Source organism: Falco punctatus (genome assembly GCF_963210335.1).
Source record: "Falco punctatus genome assembly, chromosome: 10".
Classification (NCBI taxonomy): domain Eukaryota; kingdom Metazoa; phylum Chordata; class Aves; order Falconiformes; family Falconidae; genus Falco; species Falco punctatus.
The window spans coordinates 6,326,941-6,345,786 of record NC_137590.1 but is presented as its reverse complement, the minus strand read 5'-3'; the positions used below and the strand labels follow the sequence as shown (position 1 = coordinate 6,345,786).

The 18,846-nt window shown below is 53.9% G+C and overlaps 1 protein-coding gene across 1 annotated transcript in view; it reads right to left on the bottom strand.

Annotated features, from left to right (window-relative positions):
• JPH2 (junctophilin 2) overlaps nt 1-18,844 on the bottom strand; it is a 37,581-nt gene extending 18,737 nt beyond the window's left edge. The window contains exons 1-2 of the mRNA XM_080404962.1: nt 14,630-18,844; nt 6,390-7,173 (exon numbers count right to left, since the gene is read on the bottom strand). Coding sequence (XP_080261088.1) covers nt 6,390-7,173; nt 14,630-15,008 — 1,163 coding nt within the window. The 5' untranslated portion in view covers nt 15,009-18,844. The remainder of the gene's footprint in view (nt 1-6,389; nt 7,174-14,629) is intronic.
• Between the last annotated feature and the right edge of the window lie 2 nt (nt 18,845-18,846).

Sequence of the window (18,846 nt, the reverse complement as noted above, 5' to 3'; positions counted from 1 at the left end):
AGAGATGCTCGTTCCCACTACGGGGGCTGTGGGGCAGCCAGAACACCCAGCTGTCCAGGACCTGCCCTCGGCTCCTGCCACTCGACCGCCTCCAGGTGTGGCTGCACCTTGCTCGGTCTGAGCCCCCCCTGCCCCCACAGGGAGTTGCAGGGTGGGGGGATTTTAATGAAGCTGGGGTAGTCCTGTCGCCCCCTTCTGCACTCACCTACCTTTTAAGTCCCCTGAGAGGTCAGGCTGCAGCATCTTTGGTGTCTGATCATACAGCTGCAGAAATGCTGCTCCCAAGTCCTGTGTCTCTCCCTGGCAGCTCCTGCTTGGAAGCAAATCACAACACCCCACCCGGGGCCAGGACAAACTCTCCCATCTCCCGCCTGCTGGTACCTCCTTGTTACACACCCCATTCACACCCCATTACATGGGGGTGTGCAGTCCTGGAGCAGAGAGATTGTGAAGCTGGGACAGCAGAGGAGGAGCAGCTGCTCTCCTAAGCAGGGAGTCCACCCGGCAGGGACTGCCTTGAACCACCACTGCTGTCCACTCTTGCAGGGTGGCCATGAGCATCCTGCCCTACAGCCTCACACCAAAAGCTCTGGGAATGCACGGGACTCCCATCCATGCCTCTGGCTAAAAGCCTGAGGAATGCAGAAATCAAAAAATGCTAAAAAAAAAAAAAAAAAAAAAATAATCCTAAAAATCTTTCAAAGCAAACCCTGAGTCTGATTCAACCAGACCTGAAAACCCCAGCTCCAAACTCTCTGGCCCTGGGAAAGCTGAGCTGCACCATTAGCCCCAGGATGGTTGTGGCCACTGCAGCCACCAACCCAGCCCTGGCCACACACTGTGCCTCCCCAGCCAGGTGCATCAGGAAGCCATCACTTTTGCTGCCCACCTTCCCCACCAGCACGATAAACCCCCAGGAGCACCCAGGAGGAGGGCAGGAGCTTGCCAGGGCAGAGCCGTGCCAAATAAAGCACCTTATCGGTAGAAGTGCACAACCCAGCTCCAGCGGCGTGGGCTGCCACGGGCCTTGGCTCTCAGCTGTCGTGCTGGGCAGCGCTGATAAAACCCTGCTCTGCCTGCCCTTATTTAGTCAGGAGGCTCTGCTGACTCCAGCAATTTTGGGACGTCATTTGCACCACACACCCGCATTCCCTGAGGAGATGCTCGCTGTCGCCTGGCCACGCAGGCTGGAAATGCTGAGCACAGGGAGACAGCGGCAGCACTGCCGGGAATGTGGCTGGGCAGGGGAGGTTTGGAAAGCGATACGGGAGCCGTTAAGCACTCTTGTTATTTGAAGGGAGAGCTAAGATGTGCCCCAAAGACGTGGGCATGGACAGCTCACACTATGAGTGATGCCCACGTGTTGCTGCCAGGGAAGCTGCACCGATGTGAGTTCTGACACCAAGCACCCACCGTAGCTCGGCATCACTTTAACACAGCCCAGGCTCAGCACGGTGACTAAACCCTACTTTAACAGGAATTAATGCCTCACATTTCAGAATGCAGTTCAGAAATTATTGCAGTTATCTATGCAAGCAGGAGTATTGCAGGACCTCTATAGATACTACATTAAACCCAAAGATAAATCCAAAATGCATTCACTTTTAGTTGTACTCTCCAGGCATGAAACACCCAGCTGCACAGGGGCTTCAGGGCCAGTGTCTGAAGACAAACAGGTGAAGGACAGCAGCCATTATTACTTCTATTATCTTGCTTTCCTATCAATCCCACGACACCTGGCAGCTATATCTGAGGTGTTATTACCAGGACATACACCCATCAAACAATCTCAGAGCATGGCCAGACCCATGCCCTGCAGGATGCGTGGCCAAGTCCCTCTGTTGATTTTGATCCAAGTCACTGGGAAGCACAACTGCCTGCAGAGGCAGATGGTGGCAGACACTACTGCAGTGGGACGGAGGCGGGATTTGCAGTATTTACACTCATTTTGTCCCCCAAAAGCGACAGTGTGGAGGAAACCCCCTGTATGAGCTGCCTGGCTCAGTACAGCTTTCAATAAAATCAAAGGTTCCCCCTGGAGCTGGTCCTGCCCTTCCTCTCATTTATTTTATTTTAATCTGTTCTGAAGACATGAAAGCTGACCATTTCCATGCTCCTGCTGCCTGCTTTCAGTGGGACAATCCTCCCCACGTGACAGGCAAACACATACTGTGCAGGAAGGTGCTGCCGCTCCCCAAGCACCCAGGGGTGCAGAGCACCCCGTTTGGCACCAACCCATATGCCCCAAAAACTCCAGGGCAGCCATTGCACACCTCAGGGTGGCTTTTAACCGGCTTGCTGATGGCTTGGAGGTGGCTGTCCCCTCCTTGCGGGGGCTGGCAGGGGACAGACCTGCTGGCTTGTCCTCCAGCCAGCTCGTCTACTTAAGCACTGGGGAGATGGTGTCCCAGCTGCAATCCCAGGACCTCACTGTCTTTCCCACCCAGCCTAACATTTTTTCAAAGGAGCCCCCAGACAGGGCAGAGGGAGGGAAAGGGGGAGGGCTGGGGCGAGCGCCTTCACCTGGCACTGTGGGAACAGCCGCATTCCTGCTCTTATGGGAATCCCTCGGGATCACAGCAAGACAAGTCCCAGGGCCCCAGCAGCACAGGGCACAGCTAGCCACCACCGTACGGGCTGTGTTAACCCACCCCCCCCAACTGTAGTTACCCCTGGGCAGGAGTAAAGCCATGTTCACTGGCTGCCACAGAGATGCTCCAAGATGACTTTTCTCCCGAGTGACAGCAGCCGGGGTGAGGATTCATCGCGCTTTGACTTCCATTAGCTCCATCCCACCAGCTGATCCCAGCGTTGCCAACAGACATGCCCCCGGTGTTTCTGCCTGACATCGGAGCAGCGCCAAGGAGCTTTGCCTGGGGTGAGGGGGCAGCCGGCTGACTCTGTTCTGGACAGAATGCCCCCATGCCAAATGATTTTTACTAAAACAATGAAAAAATAATGAAAAAAAAAAAAAATCACTGTTCACTCTGCCAGCAGCAAGGCGATGCCAGCTCTGTCCTCAGCTTCTTGCACAATGGGGAAAGCGGCTGGATTGCTGACCCGGGGGGATTCGGGATGGAGCTGAGGAGGCCAGGCAGTGCCGCAGGGCAGGCAATAGCTGGCAGTGCCCACGGCACCGGCTGGAATGCCCAAACCAAGCAGGCAGGCAGGACAGGAGCTGCAAAGCAGCCCGGTGCCTCAGACGCCCGCGGAGCAGAGCGTGGGATGAGGGAGGTTTGCTGACCGTGGCTGACCATCACCCTCGGCCATCGCGGCTCTCCCGCCCGTCTCTGCCCGGCAGCTCACAGCAGGGCACCCAGCAGCGCTGCCGGTAGCCGCCTGCCCGGGCACGCGCCTGGCATTCCTACGGTGCAACAGGCCGAGGCAGCTTCCAGCACTTGGGCTTGTTTTCCTCAGGATTTCTATCTCTAAAGTGCCTTTTATGGTGCAAAAGAGTGAAATCTGGTCTTCTCCTGACATTTCCCCCCAGAGAGCGGAAGGCTGTATGTTACGGTTAGTTTAGCTCTGCAAGGGGCTACCCTGAGTGCCAGGAGCAAACGGAACCCAAACATCCAGATACAACAGCACAGGTACGCGGAGGCAGTCGGGCGTCTGCACGGCCCGGCTGCTGTGTCCTGCTACTCAGCTCCTAGCAATAATATTACACACAGATCCATCACATCTTCCCCCAAAAAAGGATTTGTGTAGCCTCAAAGACATTTCTTTGGGTAAGGTACACACTGCCATCCAAGGAGAAATATAAACGCTCTGTCTAGAAAACTCCACCCTGTAGTTATGTGCTAGGGCTGTGCTAATGATAGTACAGCCTTTTTATAAACCGTAATAATTGATTTTCACAATCTGTCTGCAATTACTCTCTGTTCTGAGTGTGGAAACTGAGGCAAGGTTCAAGGCTGAAAAGAAAGTCTGTGGCAGAGATAGGGTTTAACTTAAGGACCCTCTCAATGCAAAATTATCTATATGTACTCTCAGCCCCAAATCTGAGCTGAAAGGAGGAGGAAGGAAAGCATGAGAACGATTTTCACAAGGCAGCACATAGAGAGAGTGGCTCTGCCCAGAGCAACATACACCAGGAATAAACACAGATGGAAATGGTGAGTTGTAGTTTACGGGACGGAGGAGCCCGAATGCTCCTTTTGCAGCGGGGCCAGCTCAGCGCAGGCAGCACCGCAGGGACAGGACCGGGGCACCGCACCGCAGTGGAAAGCAGCATTCTGTCCCCCCACCACCACAGCCGCACTCGCAGGGTCTGCTAGCGGAGGACTCCCTGGAGGAAACCAGCTTTAACGTCTTATTTCCTCCAGCTCCAAAGATTCCTTAATAGGAAATTATTCCCCAGCTGCGCTGGGGAGGGATGCAGTCTCCTGCCAGGGCAGCAGGCGCATTCCAGCCCCTGACGGAAAACACTGCAGAGCCGCCTTTGATCCAAAGTGTAAATAGTGTATAATAAAAAGAGGTTTGTGTAAACCGGCCGAGCTCTTGGGGAGCAGCTTTTGCAGCTCCAGCCTCCTTATCTACAGGTGCCCAGTGCCAGGGCTGTACACTTTTCCTGGACACAATAAAGCTGGTGACGGGCTAAGCCTGCCCTACCGGGAGGATCCAGCAGACCCCATGCTGCCCCAGCCTATTATTTATATCCTAGCTGGCCCTGCACACTGTTCCACTTGCAGTTCTGCCATTTTTCCTCTGCTGGTCTCTGAGGCAACTGGGTTTTGCTAAAATAACAATCACACTTCCCAGAAAACTTTAGAGCATAAATGGATGCTGAGAGAGTAGAGACAGTGTTTCTCAGAGCAGAAAGATGGGGTTCGGGAGCAGGCACCCTCCCTGCTGCCATTATCACCCATCTCTGCCTTAATGAAGTAACTGATAATTAAAAAGCATTTGAATAGAACACGGCAGGACAGCCATGGAGTTGCAGCCACTGCCCAGCAGCTGGGCATAGCCTGAACAAGGCAAGGTTTTGATAGAGAGGCAAGGTGAAACCTCGAGGTGTGTCACAACCACACTTCCCCCAGGAAGAGGAGAGGAGCAAAGGCTCTGACCCTGCCTGACGATCCTGGTCTCTGCTGGGCTGGGTCCAAGACTGGCAGAAATGCTGTGGGACGAGAAGCGTGCTGCCTGCGCAGCTTGGACACAGGCAGGGATGCGAGCACGAGAAGGAGTTTATTCCCTGCCCTTCCCAGCAGACCCTAGAGCCACTCTTTATCTCTTCCCTCTTCTATCCCAGGCGGGAAGATGGAGCAATTAGCACTTTCCTTTCCCACAAATTTCTAACATGGCTGATTCTGAGCAGAGCCTACTTGTCTGATCCCAACGCACCGGGCAGTGCAGCGGCAATGTGGTGCCTGGCAGTGCCCACAGATCTGTGGGTGCAAGGGACACCAGTGCAGTACGAGGCTGCCACGTGCTTGCAGCAGCCCCTTGCACACTCCTCCCTCACATGCCCCTGTGGCACACATCCCCAGGCACGCTGTCAGCCCCCTTCCCACTGCTGAGGTCTGGCCGGGGGACAAAAGGGGGCAAACCCAGCTGAGGCCCCCGTGCTTCCTCCTTCCCTGACATCCTAAAGCATCACAGGCTACAGAATCAGGCTGTGTGCCACAGGTTTGGGCTTGGTGCTCCCGTGTGGGCTCAGCCACCCACCCTGGCTCTGGCTACTGCCTCCTTCGTGGCAGAAACACTCAGTCAGAGCCTGTCCGAGGGCAGCTGGGTTGTGGGGGGAAGATGGGGCTCCCCAGGGCAGCCTCCTCCACTGTTTGGTACCCACTGCAGGTCCTGCCTCCAAGTTCACAGCATCTCAGCACAGCAGCGCTTGTCCCAGAAAGCTCATTATACCAAGCCACTAAAAATAAGCAACAACCCTAATGCATCCCATAAACTCCCCACAGAGCCACACCAGGGGCTCTGGGGCTAAAGCTATGCTCTGCTGCAGACCCAGTTTATCTGGGACTCATCTCGCTTGCTGCTCATAAGCCTGCTGGATTTACCACAGTCAAACCCCACTGTTTCTCATCCTGCCCCATCTAGGACCCAGTGACTCCAGCAGCCTGGCACAGCACCATCCCACCAGCTCACGCTCACGCTCCCCATCCTGCTAGGGCCAGTCCCAGCAGCTCCCCCCTGGACCAGGGCTGCAGGGGAGAGGGTGAGAAAGAAGACAGGTCCTGAATGCTCCTGACCTGCCACGAGGGCCCCATTCTGCCAGCATTTAGTACAAAGAAGTAAATAGAAATTGCGGAGAGTGGCACCAGATGCCACCGCCACTGCACAGCGAGGAGGCATGCAGCATGGCTCCAGAGGGACACGTGGGATGGGGAGAACCACCACCACCATGGGACCTGCGCATTGGAGCCCCAAGCACCCACCTGGATGCTGCAATCTCTGACTTCTGCCGGGCGATGGCCGCAGCCCTCTGAGCCCCCTCCACACTCCTGTCCACCTTCTGCCGGATCTTGGCGCTCTTGAGGGGTATCACGCGCTTCTTCATGCCCTTGACAAGGACGTTGTGGCGGTACTTGCCCTCCTCCTTCTTGCCGTCGGGCAGCGTGGTGCAGCCGTAGCCATGCCGCAGGTTGTCCAGCCACTCACCTTCGTACTTCAGCCCGCTGGAGCGCTCGCTGACGCCAAAGCCAGCACGCTTGTCGTTCTTCCACTCACCCATGTAGGTCTCAGTGGTGGTGGCATCGATGTCGGACTCGAAGGGGGAGTACTCCTCACCCTCGGCACCTTCGCCCAGGCTGACGGTGGAGGTGGCATCGCTGGCGGCCGAGCTGATCCCGCTCTCGCTCTTGAGGAAGCTGACGCGGCTCTTCTGGCTGGCCAGGGATGACTTGGACTCGGACTTCTTCAGCTTCCCCAGCAAGGAGCCCCTGCGGAAGAGCCCCCCCTTCTTGGGCTTGCCAGCCTCCGCCTCCGCGTAGAGGCTGAGGGCGAAGCCCCCGCGGGTGATGGTGGGTGAGAGAGGCAGGCTCTCGGGGTTGCCGGCGGGGGAGTCCTGCTGGGGCAGGGTGCCATTGCTGTGCTCGCTCCGCAGGGAGGAGAGGGAGGTGCGCAGTGGGGAGCGGACCACGGAGGCCATGCCGTAGGGCACGCTCTGCCGCACGCCATAGCCATGCCGCATGCCGTTGGTGAACTGGCCCTGGTATGTGCCTGCGGGAGAGAAGAGGGACGGGGTGAAAAGGCAGCTTGCTGCTGGGTGAGCCAGTAAAGGAAGGTAGGCTGCAGGGTAGTGCTGCCCTAGAGCAGACGCACGTGCCTTCCCTCCAAGGCAGGAGCCTCAGCTCCACTAGTGCTCACCCCCATGCAAAACCAGCAGTCCCTAGGGAGCAGAGGACACAAGCCTGAGAGCTGCCGCTGGCAGGTGATAGCTCCTTGGAAAGGGGCTGGGGACCCAGGGGACACTGGTGCAAACCCAAAGCCGCTTACGGGACAGAGTCTGGATTTGCATCCAGAGCAGGGAGGCAGCCCTGCAGGGGTGGAGTTTGTGCTGTGCCGATGGCGCCAGCAGCCCCGGTGGACACGTGAGCTGTGGTGGCACAGCTCCCCTTGGCTTGGTGACAGTCTCTTTCAGCCCATTCTGCAGTTCGTCACTCACAGGCTGCCAGAGCCGGCTCTAGACCCCCAAGTCGGGTGCCTGGCCATATCACAGGTTGTCCCGGTGCCTGCAGCCACATATCTGCTTGGCCCTGACATACAGGCTCTCTGTGGTCCCAAGACCAAGGCTTGTGCCACACTACACCAAGCAAGAGCGGGACAAAAAAAGAAGAGAGGAGAAGAACTGAGAAGCTCTGTGTAGGGTTCCTCCAGCTCTGCCCCAAAAGATGCTGCCCTACCATACTCCTCCAGACCCAGCTCCAGTGTCATATGATCACAGCGTCATATGATGGGGGACATAGAGAGGATCATGTTCACCATGGCCAGGGCTGCACCCCAGGTACGGGGCTCTGCTAATAGCCAGCAGGACCTTGGCAGCGACACCTTGGGCAACTGGGAAAAGCACACCACTCCTCTTCAGGCCCTTTCCAGGTCTGCACATTTGCAGGTTCCAGAAGAGGGAACTGGAAACCACCGCTCTGATTTTTCTCACCAGGATGTCAAGAGACTTAAATTAGTAGCATCAAAGCCCCCTGCAAGAAGTGCTCCTAGGAGGAGCAGGAGGGCTGGCAGGGCAGCCTTTGCCTACAGCACCTGCACTCTCACACCAGCACAGTGGGCTGCAAGGGTCAGAGCATCCCTGCTGAGCCCTGTGGGATGGGACAGGACAGGACAGGACAGGATGGCATGGGATGAGATGAGCCATCTCCCCAGCCTGGCTCCCCTCAGTCTGCAGATGCGGTTGCCTCAGAAACCAGAAAACCACCCAAAACAAAAGCTACATTCAGCTCTGCCCCTGGCACTACAGGACTTGGAACGGGCCAGCTTGCCCCAGACCAGCACCCTGCAGGGCAGATGCCACAATAGCCCCCCATCCCGGAGTATGGGCAGAGGGTGCTGTGGGAGCACAAACGCCCTTGGAAAGGCCACCCCACTCCTTTACTCTGACACGTGCTGCTTCATGGAAGTGAAGGGCCAGCCATGCTGGGGGCATTTTCATGGGCATCTGTCCTAAACCTGGTTTTCACTAAGCAGTGACCTACAAGTAGGCACAAATTTTGGGGAGAACAAGCACTCCCAGGGTCCTGGGGAGGCTCAGCAGGGCTGGGCTGAGGCCGAAGGGGTGACCTATCTTCAAGGCATTCATCTGCCCCCTCAGACACCGTCACTGAGACCAGGGATGACCCTGCTCCCCAGGGAGCAAATCCAGTTCCTTCTTTGGCAATTGTGGGAGTGCATATTTTACGGTCTCCCAGGCCACTTCTGCAGCATAATCTCTCCTCCCAAGCTTCAGGTTTCGTTGAAATCCTCTTTGGACCTGCCTGTGGGGTGTTAACTTACAGCACTGGGGGCCAGGAAAGACAAGAAGTGCCCGAGCAGGCAGCAGCTGCTGCCCCAGGGTGAGCCGCCCCCCGCCAGCCCCTGCCCACCCTGCGGCACATGGGATTTTGGGCTCCTGCAAACAGTTGGTCTCCTCTACCAAAAAAAGTAAGGGTTCAGGTAGTGCGGAGCATCCGCAGGCTGTGGCTAGCCACGGGGAGCAGTCTGCCAGAGCAAGGGGCCATTGCCCAGTTTCTCGACAGAGCTTGAAGCTCCATTAGGAAAAATAAGGTGGGCAGCACAGGGGGCTGGGTGTAAGCTGGGAGCCAAGGACTGTCGCTGAAGATGCCCAGGCATCTGGCTGTGTTCCTCACTGCGCTCCCAAAATCCCTCTCTGTACAATGGTGATGAGGCTTCCCAGCACAAAGTGACGTTACGGAGACCCCTATACTGCCCCCACATCCCTCCCCAGCGAGAGCTGTTGAAGTCAGTGCTCCATCCCCGCCCCCAGCCAGACAACAGGGGTGACACACGATCGGGGTGACATTGGTAGTGCTGCCACGTTAACACCCTGGAAAAGGAACTCTGGAAAACCTTCGCAGGTTTAGGGGACTTGGCCGCTTCTCGGGGGCCAGGCTGAAGAAGCTGCTGCCCTCAGCAAGTGCCCGTCCCCTCCACTCCCCTGAGGAGCACTGGGGGCACCTGGGTGGGAGAAGCCACGTGGCACAGCAGGTCTTCTGGGAGCAAAGACTGAGGTGCCACTTCCCGGCGACACCCATGGCTGCCCTCAACACGAGCTCTCCAGGCTGGTCTCAGCCGCCTGATTTCAGCCTGTACAGCACAGGCAACATCGTCCCTACGGCACGTGGTGTGACCAAACCGGCCAGCTCTGCCTGGCTTGACGGGGGGCACCGACACAGCACACTGCCACAGCTGCCCAAGCACTGGGGGGGTCAGCAGGCACTGCCGTGCCCGTCCTGCTGTGATTCAGTGCCTGGCTGAGGCGTCGTGCCAGGGCAGAGCCATAAACCACCCCTGGAGCGGAGCCGGAAGCTGCTGAGAGCAGCTGGAGGCGCCGGCGGCCGTGCACTGGGGCACGCAAGGTTTGAGTTGAGCCAAGCCCCAGCTCACCACCACGTCCCAGCGCAGCCAGTTCAAGAGAGAACAGGGCTGTGCAAACCCCCTCCGTACCATGGGCGGTCACTGAGCAGGGCTGCACGTCCCTGAGCCACCGCTACCCCCTGAGCAGCCTGGGCAAGGGGGAACAGGCAGGACACAAAGCTGCCAGCCAGGCACTCACACGTGTCTGAGATTCTGTAAGAAAGAATTAAAAAAAGCAATGGATGTGAAAAAACAGCAAAACTAAAAATCCCTATTTAGGATGAAAATGGGACAGAACCCCCCTTCCCTGTCTCCCCAGGCCTGCCTGATTCAATAAGGTGGTGGGACAGAGCCACCTAACCCCATCGCGGGGTGATTACCAGGGGACAGGACCCCAACAATCCTTTATCCTGCGTTTTTTCTTATCATAATGACAAAAAGCACTGCTTTCTCTGCAACTCCCAGACATGCGGTTGATCACCTTTGCCTGTCCCCCGACCAAAGCCGGGGGGTGGCCCTGCTGGGCTATCGTCATAGGATGGGAAGGATAAAATTGTGGGATCAATGAAAGTGGTATCCCTGCAGCCTCCACCTCCAAACGCGCCAGCAGGGTGGTAGCACTCCGTTTCACCCTGGCAGCAGCATGGGATGGTGCCCGGATGCATCAAAGGCAAAAGCTTCAGCTCCTGGTGCACACCCAGCCTGCTGTCAGCAGCATTACATCTCCCCTTCCCAACACGCCTCGAAGCTCTAGTATAATTAGTGATGAATGTAAATAATACAAACAACCAGGTAAATAATGCAAACAACTCAAATCATATCATTGCTCTATGATCCCCTGCTGTTACCCAGATACTGTGATGACAGATGTGTTCGAAGAACTCAGTGTAAAAGGGCAGGGACATTAAATCCATGCACAGTACCACATGTGAGACAGACCAGTGAAAACCTGGTGTTTCTTTTTGATGCCAAAAGTTCTATCTGGTGGGTTCTGTTAGAAAAGAAAGGCAGGGGAAAAAAACAAAACAGAGAAGGGTAAAGAAAGTCACAGCATTAATTCACGGGTCAAATTTAGCCACGCAGCAGCTTTGCTACAGAGGCAGCAGACACAAACCAGCACCACCTCTGCTCATCCAGAGCCTGTTCCTGCTTCCCTGACAGCAGGAACATGCTGCTGCTTCTGCCCCAGCCCCTTCCCACTGCGCCTTCCCTGCCCCAGGCACCCAAGGAGCTGGTGCTGCTTCATATCACCCCGTTTCTTCTCTCCCAGTAAAGCACACTTTCACATTTCTTTCCCCTTTCTTGTGGTCTTGTGATCACCGAATGGTCTAATTGTTTCCACATGCAGTTAATTCTTTTAGCACCCTAGAGACGGAGTTGCAGCATCAAAAATAAGTTGGTTTTCAGCTGCTTTGACTGCAAGTGAGGTGGTGCTGTACCCCTGCCACCCCCCTGATATACATAAACAGTTATTTGTATAGCAAAGCTAGCTTTGGGTCGGATCCTGGGTATGCAGCATGATTCGCTGTTAAAAGCATGGTGTTTTTCTACAGTAAGACTTGACTGGGTCAAGCACTTGGAGTCAGAAGCACGGAAGTGTCCCCCAAATGAGGCCTTCTTTATAGCAGAGACAAAACTTACAGGTGGAGACCGAATAACTAGGTGTTTACTCATGGCTTATGTTGCAAAATGTTGAGTTTCCTCATGTGGTGCCTTCCACGACCCCAGTCACTTCCCACCGTAGCTGCCACATCCCGCCCCTGTAAAGGGCTCTAAGCTCTTTCCTGGTGACAGCAGCAGGCACACACGTATATTCAGCTTGGACACCCACGGCAATATATCGTGATGTTACTCTCTGTCCAGCCACACCAGGAGCTCTGAACCCTTTGGCTGGTTTCAAACAACATTACAGAAGGCGAGCTCTTTAAGCCACTGGTCTCCCGTAGCTTTAACAGAAATGGGTATTTGGTAGTGGAGAGAAAAAGCAAGTGACCCATGCAGTGCCTGGGCTAAACCATACCATGAGTCCACTTCTTATTAGACACCAAAAATCTATATCAGATTTCAAAAAGCTTCACTCCAGATTTGGGCCTTAATTACCCACCAGCCTCAGCCAGCCAAGATACAAATCACAGACAATCCCGTAAATATATTTTATGTGTATTTTGAAGTATAAAGTTTTTATGTGCATGTCTCCATATATGTATATATAAAAAGTTAATTTAAAGTCTATTTTATAACATTAGAATCAGCTACATCTCCCTGAAATCTGCAGGCAGGCCAACCATGACCTAAAGCTTCTAATGACCTGGCAAGAGCCGCACGTTCCCAGAGCCCTCTTCCTCATGTGGCTGGCTTCCAGGGGGCTTGGGAACCACGTCCCCTACTTGAGGGATGGCAGATTTCCAAAGCCTTTCCAGATGTGTAACTTGGCAATCTCAAATTCTAATATTAACAGGTCCAATTAGCAGCCTGGCCACGTCTGGATCTTGCAGATGGTTACAGCGCACAGGTGAGGAGGCAAAACAGGAGCGGGTCCTGCGAGTCAGTAAGTCATTCCACCCCTGTCCTACAAATGTAATGCTGGTTGGTGATGCCCACCTCGGCTTCAGATGCAGCTTTCTACACATTCCTGTACCATCAGAGAAGCTCACATGTTGAATGAATGGCTCGGACCAGCCAGGCCATGATGGCACAATGCAAGGAGCAGCCGCCGGGCACCACGGCACAGCCCTCGTGCGCCAGGTCTATCCAGGCCCTGGGGGCTCAGCTCAGCGCTGCCCGGGGTGGCTCTGGCAGGGCACATCTTCACAGATCAGTGCTAAACTACCAGGGCACCAGGGACCACGCAGATGGCATGTTCTTGGGTGTGGGACAACAGCCCAGCGAGCACTATGCTAACAGAAGCAATATATTACATATCCTTACAGGAGAAAATCTTGTCTCATCTTTCTCCCACTTCTGTCCCAAGCTTTTAGTTCAAGATCTAATAAAATTTAGACTCCTACATCAAGTTTTGCTTCTCAAAACTCTCCTCCGCAACATTAACTTGAAGTTCAGTAGCTGCACTCTTAGAAGACGATGTATTTTAGGAAGAAGCAAGGAACCGGCCATGCAAATTCAGAGGAGACCTTGCCATCGCCAGAATGAAATTCCCAACAGCAGCCGCCGCTGAGAGTTACTTGGCCACTGCTCGTAACCTGTCAGAACCCTCCTTACACGTAACCTACACGTCTTACGGCCACACACTGAGGTTCTGCAATGCACAGGTGCATCCCTGTGTGTTAGCCTGAACACTCCCTGCCACCGTGCAAGCTGCACAGCTCAGCGCTGTGTTCCACGGCCACGGGGCAGAGGAGGGAGAAAGTTCAAGGAGCTGGAGGGACACATCGGTTTGTAGCAGTACCTACAGCCTCTAAGGGGGCACAAAGAAAAATGAGTCAACTTCAAGACTACATCCCCAGGCTCAACTAGCCATGTGCCTAGGCAAGTTATTGAGAAGCAGGTATGTAAAAGCGTAACCCTGAGAGCTGGTCCATTTTCCTAACATCTATAAATCTGATGCTTTTCATTCTGAAGCTTTATACCATTACTGTTATTTTTCTTTACAAACTAACTCCACTGCCTGTCCTAGATAAATATAGATGCAATTCTGATCCATATTTTGAAGAGTATTTCTTTCAAATCACCCCCTCTATTTAGCTATCCTAAATATGGCAGCCTGGAACATTAAAGCAGCGAAGAGCTACAGAATTACTGGCACAGAGATTCTTGCAATGTTTCTAACCCCAAAATCGCCACTAATGCAAGAACACAATTAGACTGAACATTTACGGAGCACAACAAATATCTGACTATGCAGTACATTTCTGTACTAGCAGAGGTTGAGAGCTTCCAAGTAATCGAAGGCATTTATTTTAGGGAAAGGCGTGTGACTATGTATTCGAAACAGCTTAGATGTACTCAACCAAAACAGTTGAGCAAAGCAGATGTCCAGGCAGCCTGTCAGAGGCATGCAAATGGTGTTTAATGCATAGGCAAAGTGTGCCGTGATGCCATAGGCAGCTTATATCCGACCTGAAAACATTCACAACTTGCTGCCCAGCGAGCGAGCGAACAGCTCGCTGCATCGCGCACCGGCAAGGAGTTTCTGGTTTAGTTTGGCAATGCACTGCAATAATCAGTCCCTGGGGAACCAGGAGTCACAGACTACACAAATTGAGCTGCCTGGTGTTAACTATCAATATGGACACGCCAGAGCAGTTCCCAAGGGAGGGATGGTGGGGGCAATGCTCCTGCTGCTCCTCCCTCATGCCTGCAGACTGCAAGCCGTGCACACTGCACCTGGCTGGGAGAAGCGAGGTACACACACACACACACAGAGCTACGAGGCGGGCGGTTGCACCCTGAGCCCCACTTCTTGCCTGAAGCACCCCAATGGCTCACTGCAGACCGCTGTGCCTGTCTGGATCCCACTATTGTGGGCAGGATCAGGTCACCCCTTCAGCGGGGACGACACGCAGCCTCTGCCATCACAGGCTGGGTACCAGGCTGTTCATTGCCCTCCCAGCCACCCTGGAGTCACCCTTACCTCCGTCAGCGTAGGTCTCGGTGCCATAGCCGTCCTGCAGGCCGTTATTCCAGGTACCTTCGTACTTGGCTCCGCTGCTCATGCTCTGCCTGGCGCCATACCGTCCCTTAAAGCCATGGGTCCACTCGCCTCTGTAAACCCAGCGTCCTTTGGTCTCGATTCCGAGGCCATGCCTCTTGCCTTGGGACCAGTAGCCTTCATAGGTGTTGCCACTGGGCCACGTGTATATGCCCACCACTTCGAAGCCGTAGTTCCAGGAGCCCGAGTACTCGCCCTGGCCCTTGGGGCCGGTGCAGATGCCATGCCCGTGGGCTTTGCCCCCTTCCCAGCCCCCGCAATAGGCCCCTCCATCATCGAAATCAAACCTGCCGCCGCTCATGGTGCCCCCGGTGCCCGGCAGCGATCCCAGGGGCCGGGGGCGGCTGCCGCATCCCCGGAGGAGCCGGGACGGGCGCCGGGAGCGGCCGCTCCTGCCTCGCCTGGCCCGGAGGGGCCGGGGCACGGGAGGAAGGAGGAATTGGAGGGAGGGGAGAGGGCCGGGCCGGGCCCGAGCCCCCCGGGAGGGGCAGCCGAGCCCCCCCCGCTACCTGCCCCGCCGCCGCGCCCCCGCCGCGGGCATGGGGCCGCGCCGGGCAGCCGAGCCCCGCGGCGGCGGGGGAAGAGGAGCAGGAGGAGGAGGAGGAGGAGGAGGAGGAGGAGGAAGGGGGTCCCGAGCCGAACGCGCTCCCCCGGCCCCGCCGCTGCCCGGCCCGCTCTCCTCCCCGCCGGGAAAGGTCAGCGCTGCCCTAACAAGGCCATCGGATCCCGGGAGCTGCTCCCAAAAATAACCCCCCGGAGCCCGGCCCCCGCCTCGGGGCCCTTTTATGAAGGAGGGAAGAGCCGCATCCCCACTCCTCCCCGCCCCGGGCAGGGATCCAGGCGGAGAAGAGGCTGGGAAAGTGAATGTCTGCTTAAAATAGCGCCTGGGAAGGGGCGCGTCGCTCCCCCGCCGCCCGCCCCGCAGCGCGGCCGGGCCGGGCCGGGCCCCCTCCCGGGGATGCCCGCGGCGGCCCGGCCCCGGTGGGCAGCCTTACAACAAGGAGTAAAAGCACTGCCGCCGCCCGGGCTGCAGCGTACACGCCACTTCTACAGTGAATTTCCAGGGCTGCTCTTAAGGTAGTGCAAAAAAACCCCAAAACCAAACCACTAGCGGTCATCCCCCTCTCTCCCCCACACAACCACCCCCCAAATATGCCCCTGTCCAACAGCTGACAGCACAGTCTAGTCTCGAAACGTTTGGAAAAGAAAGGTGAGACCATACCCCTGGGACAGTTGCAGATGCATTAAGAGTAGTGGCAGCCCACCATGCCTGTAACAATTCACATCATCAGACGCAGGTGATAGAGAGCACAAGGCACGGAACACCAGGGAACAGGCTAATCCAAGCCCTGTCTTCTTCCAGCCGCACCTGCCCCATCTCCTACAGACACTGCCACAGCAGGAGCATGGAGCTGATCCCCCCCTTACTGACCACCACATGCTGAGAAGCTGCAAGAGCTGTGGGGAGAGCTCTGCCCTTCCAGGCCAGCTCCGAGACGTGGGCTGAGCACGGGGACAAAGCTGCCATAGGCAACAGCGAGTTTCACACTCGCATAACACAGGTTTACAACTTGCCCAACCTCCTCATCGGTGTTTCTAGGAAAGAAGAGGTATAGAAAAAAACATACGCTATATAACTGCACAAAAAGCTAAGGATGTATATACAGCACACGAACTACAAATACCTGCAGGCACAGGTGACGGCCAGCTGCCCACTATAAAGCTAATTATAAAAGGCTTCACTTTTACTTAGCCACAAGAAGGAATGTGCACTTTGGGAAGGGACTCCAACACAACTCAAAAGTGCTGCTTGGCAGAACTGGCCCTCTAAAGCTTTCTTTAAAAAATAAGTCAAATTGTGAAATTGGCTCAAGTTGGATTTTTTTTTTAAGCTAAGCTTTTAGACTACTCAGGCACGCTTTCAAGGTTCTTGCTGCATGATTAAGGGCTGGAAATTCAAATTTTCTCAAAGCAAAACTGGAAGGTTTTGTTTTGTGGTTTCTGGGGAGACCAAAGCATCTTAAAACACTTTGTAGTAACAGAAGGGAAAGCATTAAGGCAACAGTTGTAGCTAATCATGGTCTTCTATTTCATGGTGTTCCAGCACTTACCAGCCCAAAGATACTGTAACTGCCCTGAAATGATGCCAAGGTCAGGACCACATAATTATTTACTTAGCAACTTTTCCTAATTACATAGCACAGTTGTGAACTGATAGCACACTTTGTTTAAATGTTAGTAACTTATGCAGATGTTAGCATTTAAAGAGCTTTTGTTGACTGCTAACTTACACAAACTTCAGAAAGCACTAACATCGTGTGCGCATTAAGGCACCACCCAGAGCTGGTCTTATTTCTTCATCTTGGCAGAAAAATTCACATTCTCCTCCGAAAGCTGAGCGGGAAGGAGCCCGCTGCACCCAGCCGGCACCCAGCCTGGGCCTGACCTCTAGTGGCCCAGCACCGCTTGCCTCCCTTCCCAGTCTGCACCAGCTCATGCGTTCTACTCCATTTTTTTAATATTACCTCCTGGATTTTGATCCACTTTCTATATATAGCAGTCCCAAGCGCTTGACATTGCAATCCTAAACCCTGCAGGTACAGGTCTGTGGTGACTAATGAAAGAAATGCTAAAAAGCAGCATGGTCTTGGAAGGCATTCTCAGCCCCACAACTGTGCTGTGGTTGCTGCCTGCAAGCGTTTGGGAACAGTAAAGAGTGTTTATTTCAGAAGTAAGGTCATTTTGCACTTTGAAATCCAGTATTGCAGAAAATAGTTACCAAACAATTGCCTTGAATTCAGAACACAGGTGGCAGAAATATGGCTATTTAAGAGCAGGGAAATGGAAGGGAGACACGGGATCCAAGTACACTCTGCAAGGATTAGATGAGACTTCAGAATTGGCAAAACAGGTACATTTGCATGGCCACTTGTTCAAAGATACTAGGTACTGCCATAGAAATGACAAAAAAAAACCCCTGACAGTAACATGAAAGGATTTTGGGAAACGTTTGTCTCCATTTCTTCTCCAGATCTTACAGCCAGAAAAGTTCGAGTACTGCAAATAGTAAAGACAATCTTAACACAACTCACCTCTCCCTCAAGAAATCTTATTATTTGGTGGGGTACTCCTTTGCTACATGCATATTTATAAAAGACAAATTGTGCTGATGCACACAAAGGATGGCAAGCTGGTTGTTTCTGAAGTAGTAAATTTCAGGAAGAATGCAAAGCTGGAAAAGGCATCTACAGTGACAATGGTTTAGTAAAAAGACTGGAGTGGAGGAGAAAAAACACAGTGCTGAAGATTCCCCAACTGTGCAGCTGACAGCTGTTCACTCAAGTCTATGAGTATTAATACTTGAAGGCTTATACTTGATGTTACAGAGCAGGCTGAACAAAGCTAAAACACAACACCCCAACACACCGGAGTGCGTGAATTAAGACAACTGAAGTGAGCAAATGCTGTTTCTGCCTTCATAAAAAACACACTGAACGCAGTCCATCATCTCATTTTTCCTTTGGTTAACTGAAGAAAATCTCCCTGAAGAAAGCAGGGTATTTCTCCTGCTGCAGACAAGTCTCTAAAGCCTATCAGACATGGGATAAAAAGTTATGCTTGCTTTACATTTTCCTCTAAGCAACACTACAGAGACCAGAATAACCTCTTGAAACAATCTTGCTTTGATCGTTCACATTTCTTTTTGCCATCAGGTAGTAGCCTACCAAGCAAATGTTGTGTCAATCTAGTAACATCTGACTACATTAACATTACCAAAGACAGGGAAGGAGGATGCCTGTTCAGCTGATCCGAGATAAAGCCTCTTTAGGCACAAAGAAATAACAATGTTTCCATCATGAAAAGATGACTGTCTCCCCTGAATTCTCCTAGATTGGTAACAGTACCAAAGGGAGCATAGGAGATGGTCACACTCCTTTATGAAATAAAATCAGAGGCACAAGCATCCAAAAATGTAGGCAATAAGTGTTACAACCTGAGGTCAAAGTGATTTCAAAGAAGGTTAATTACACCGGGTTTCTCACAGCAAGAGCTCTAAGCACCAAGCAATCTAGGCACTCTTCTCCAACAAACCAAAACAAGAGGATTTTTGAAAACAAAGTAGAATTTCCCCAAGTATC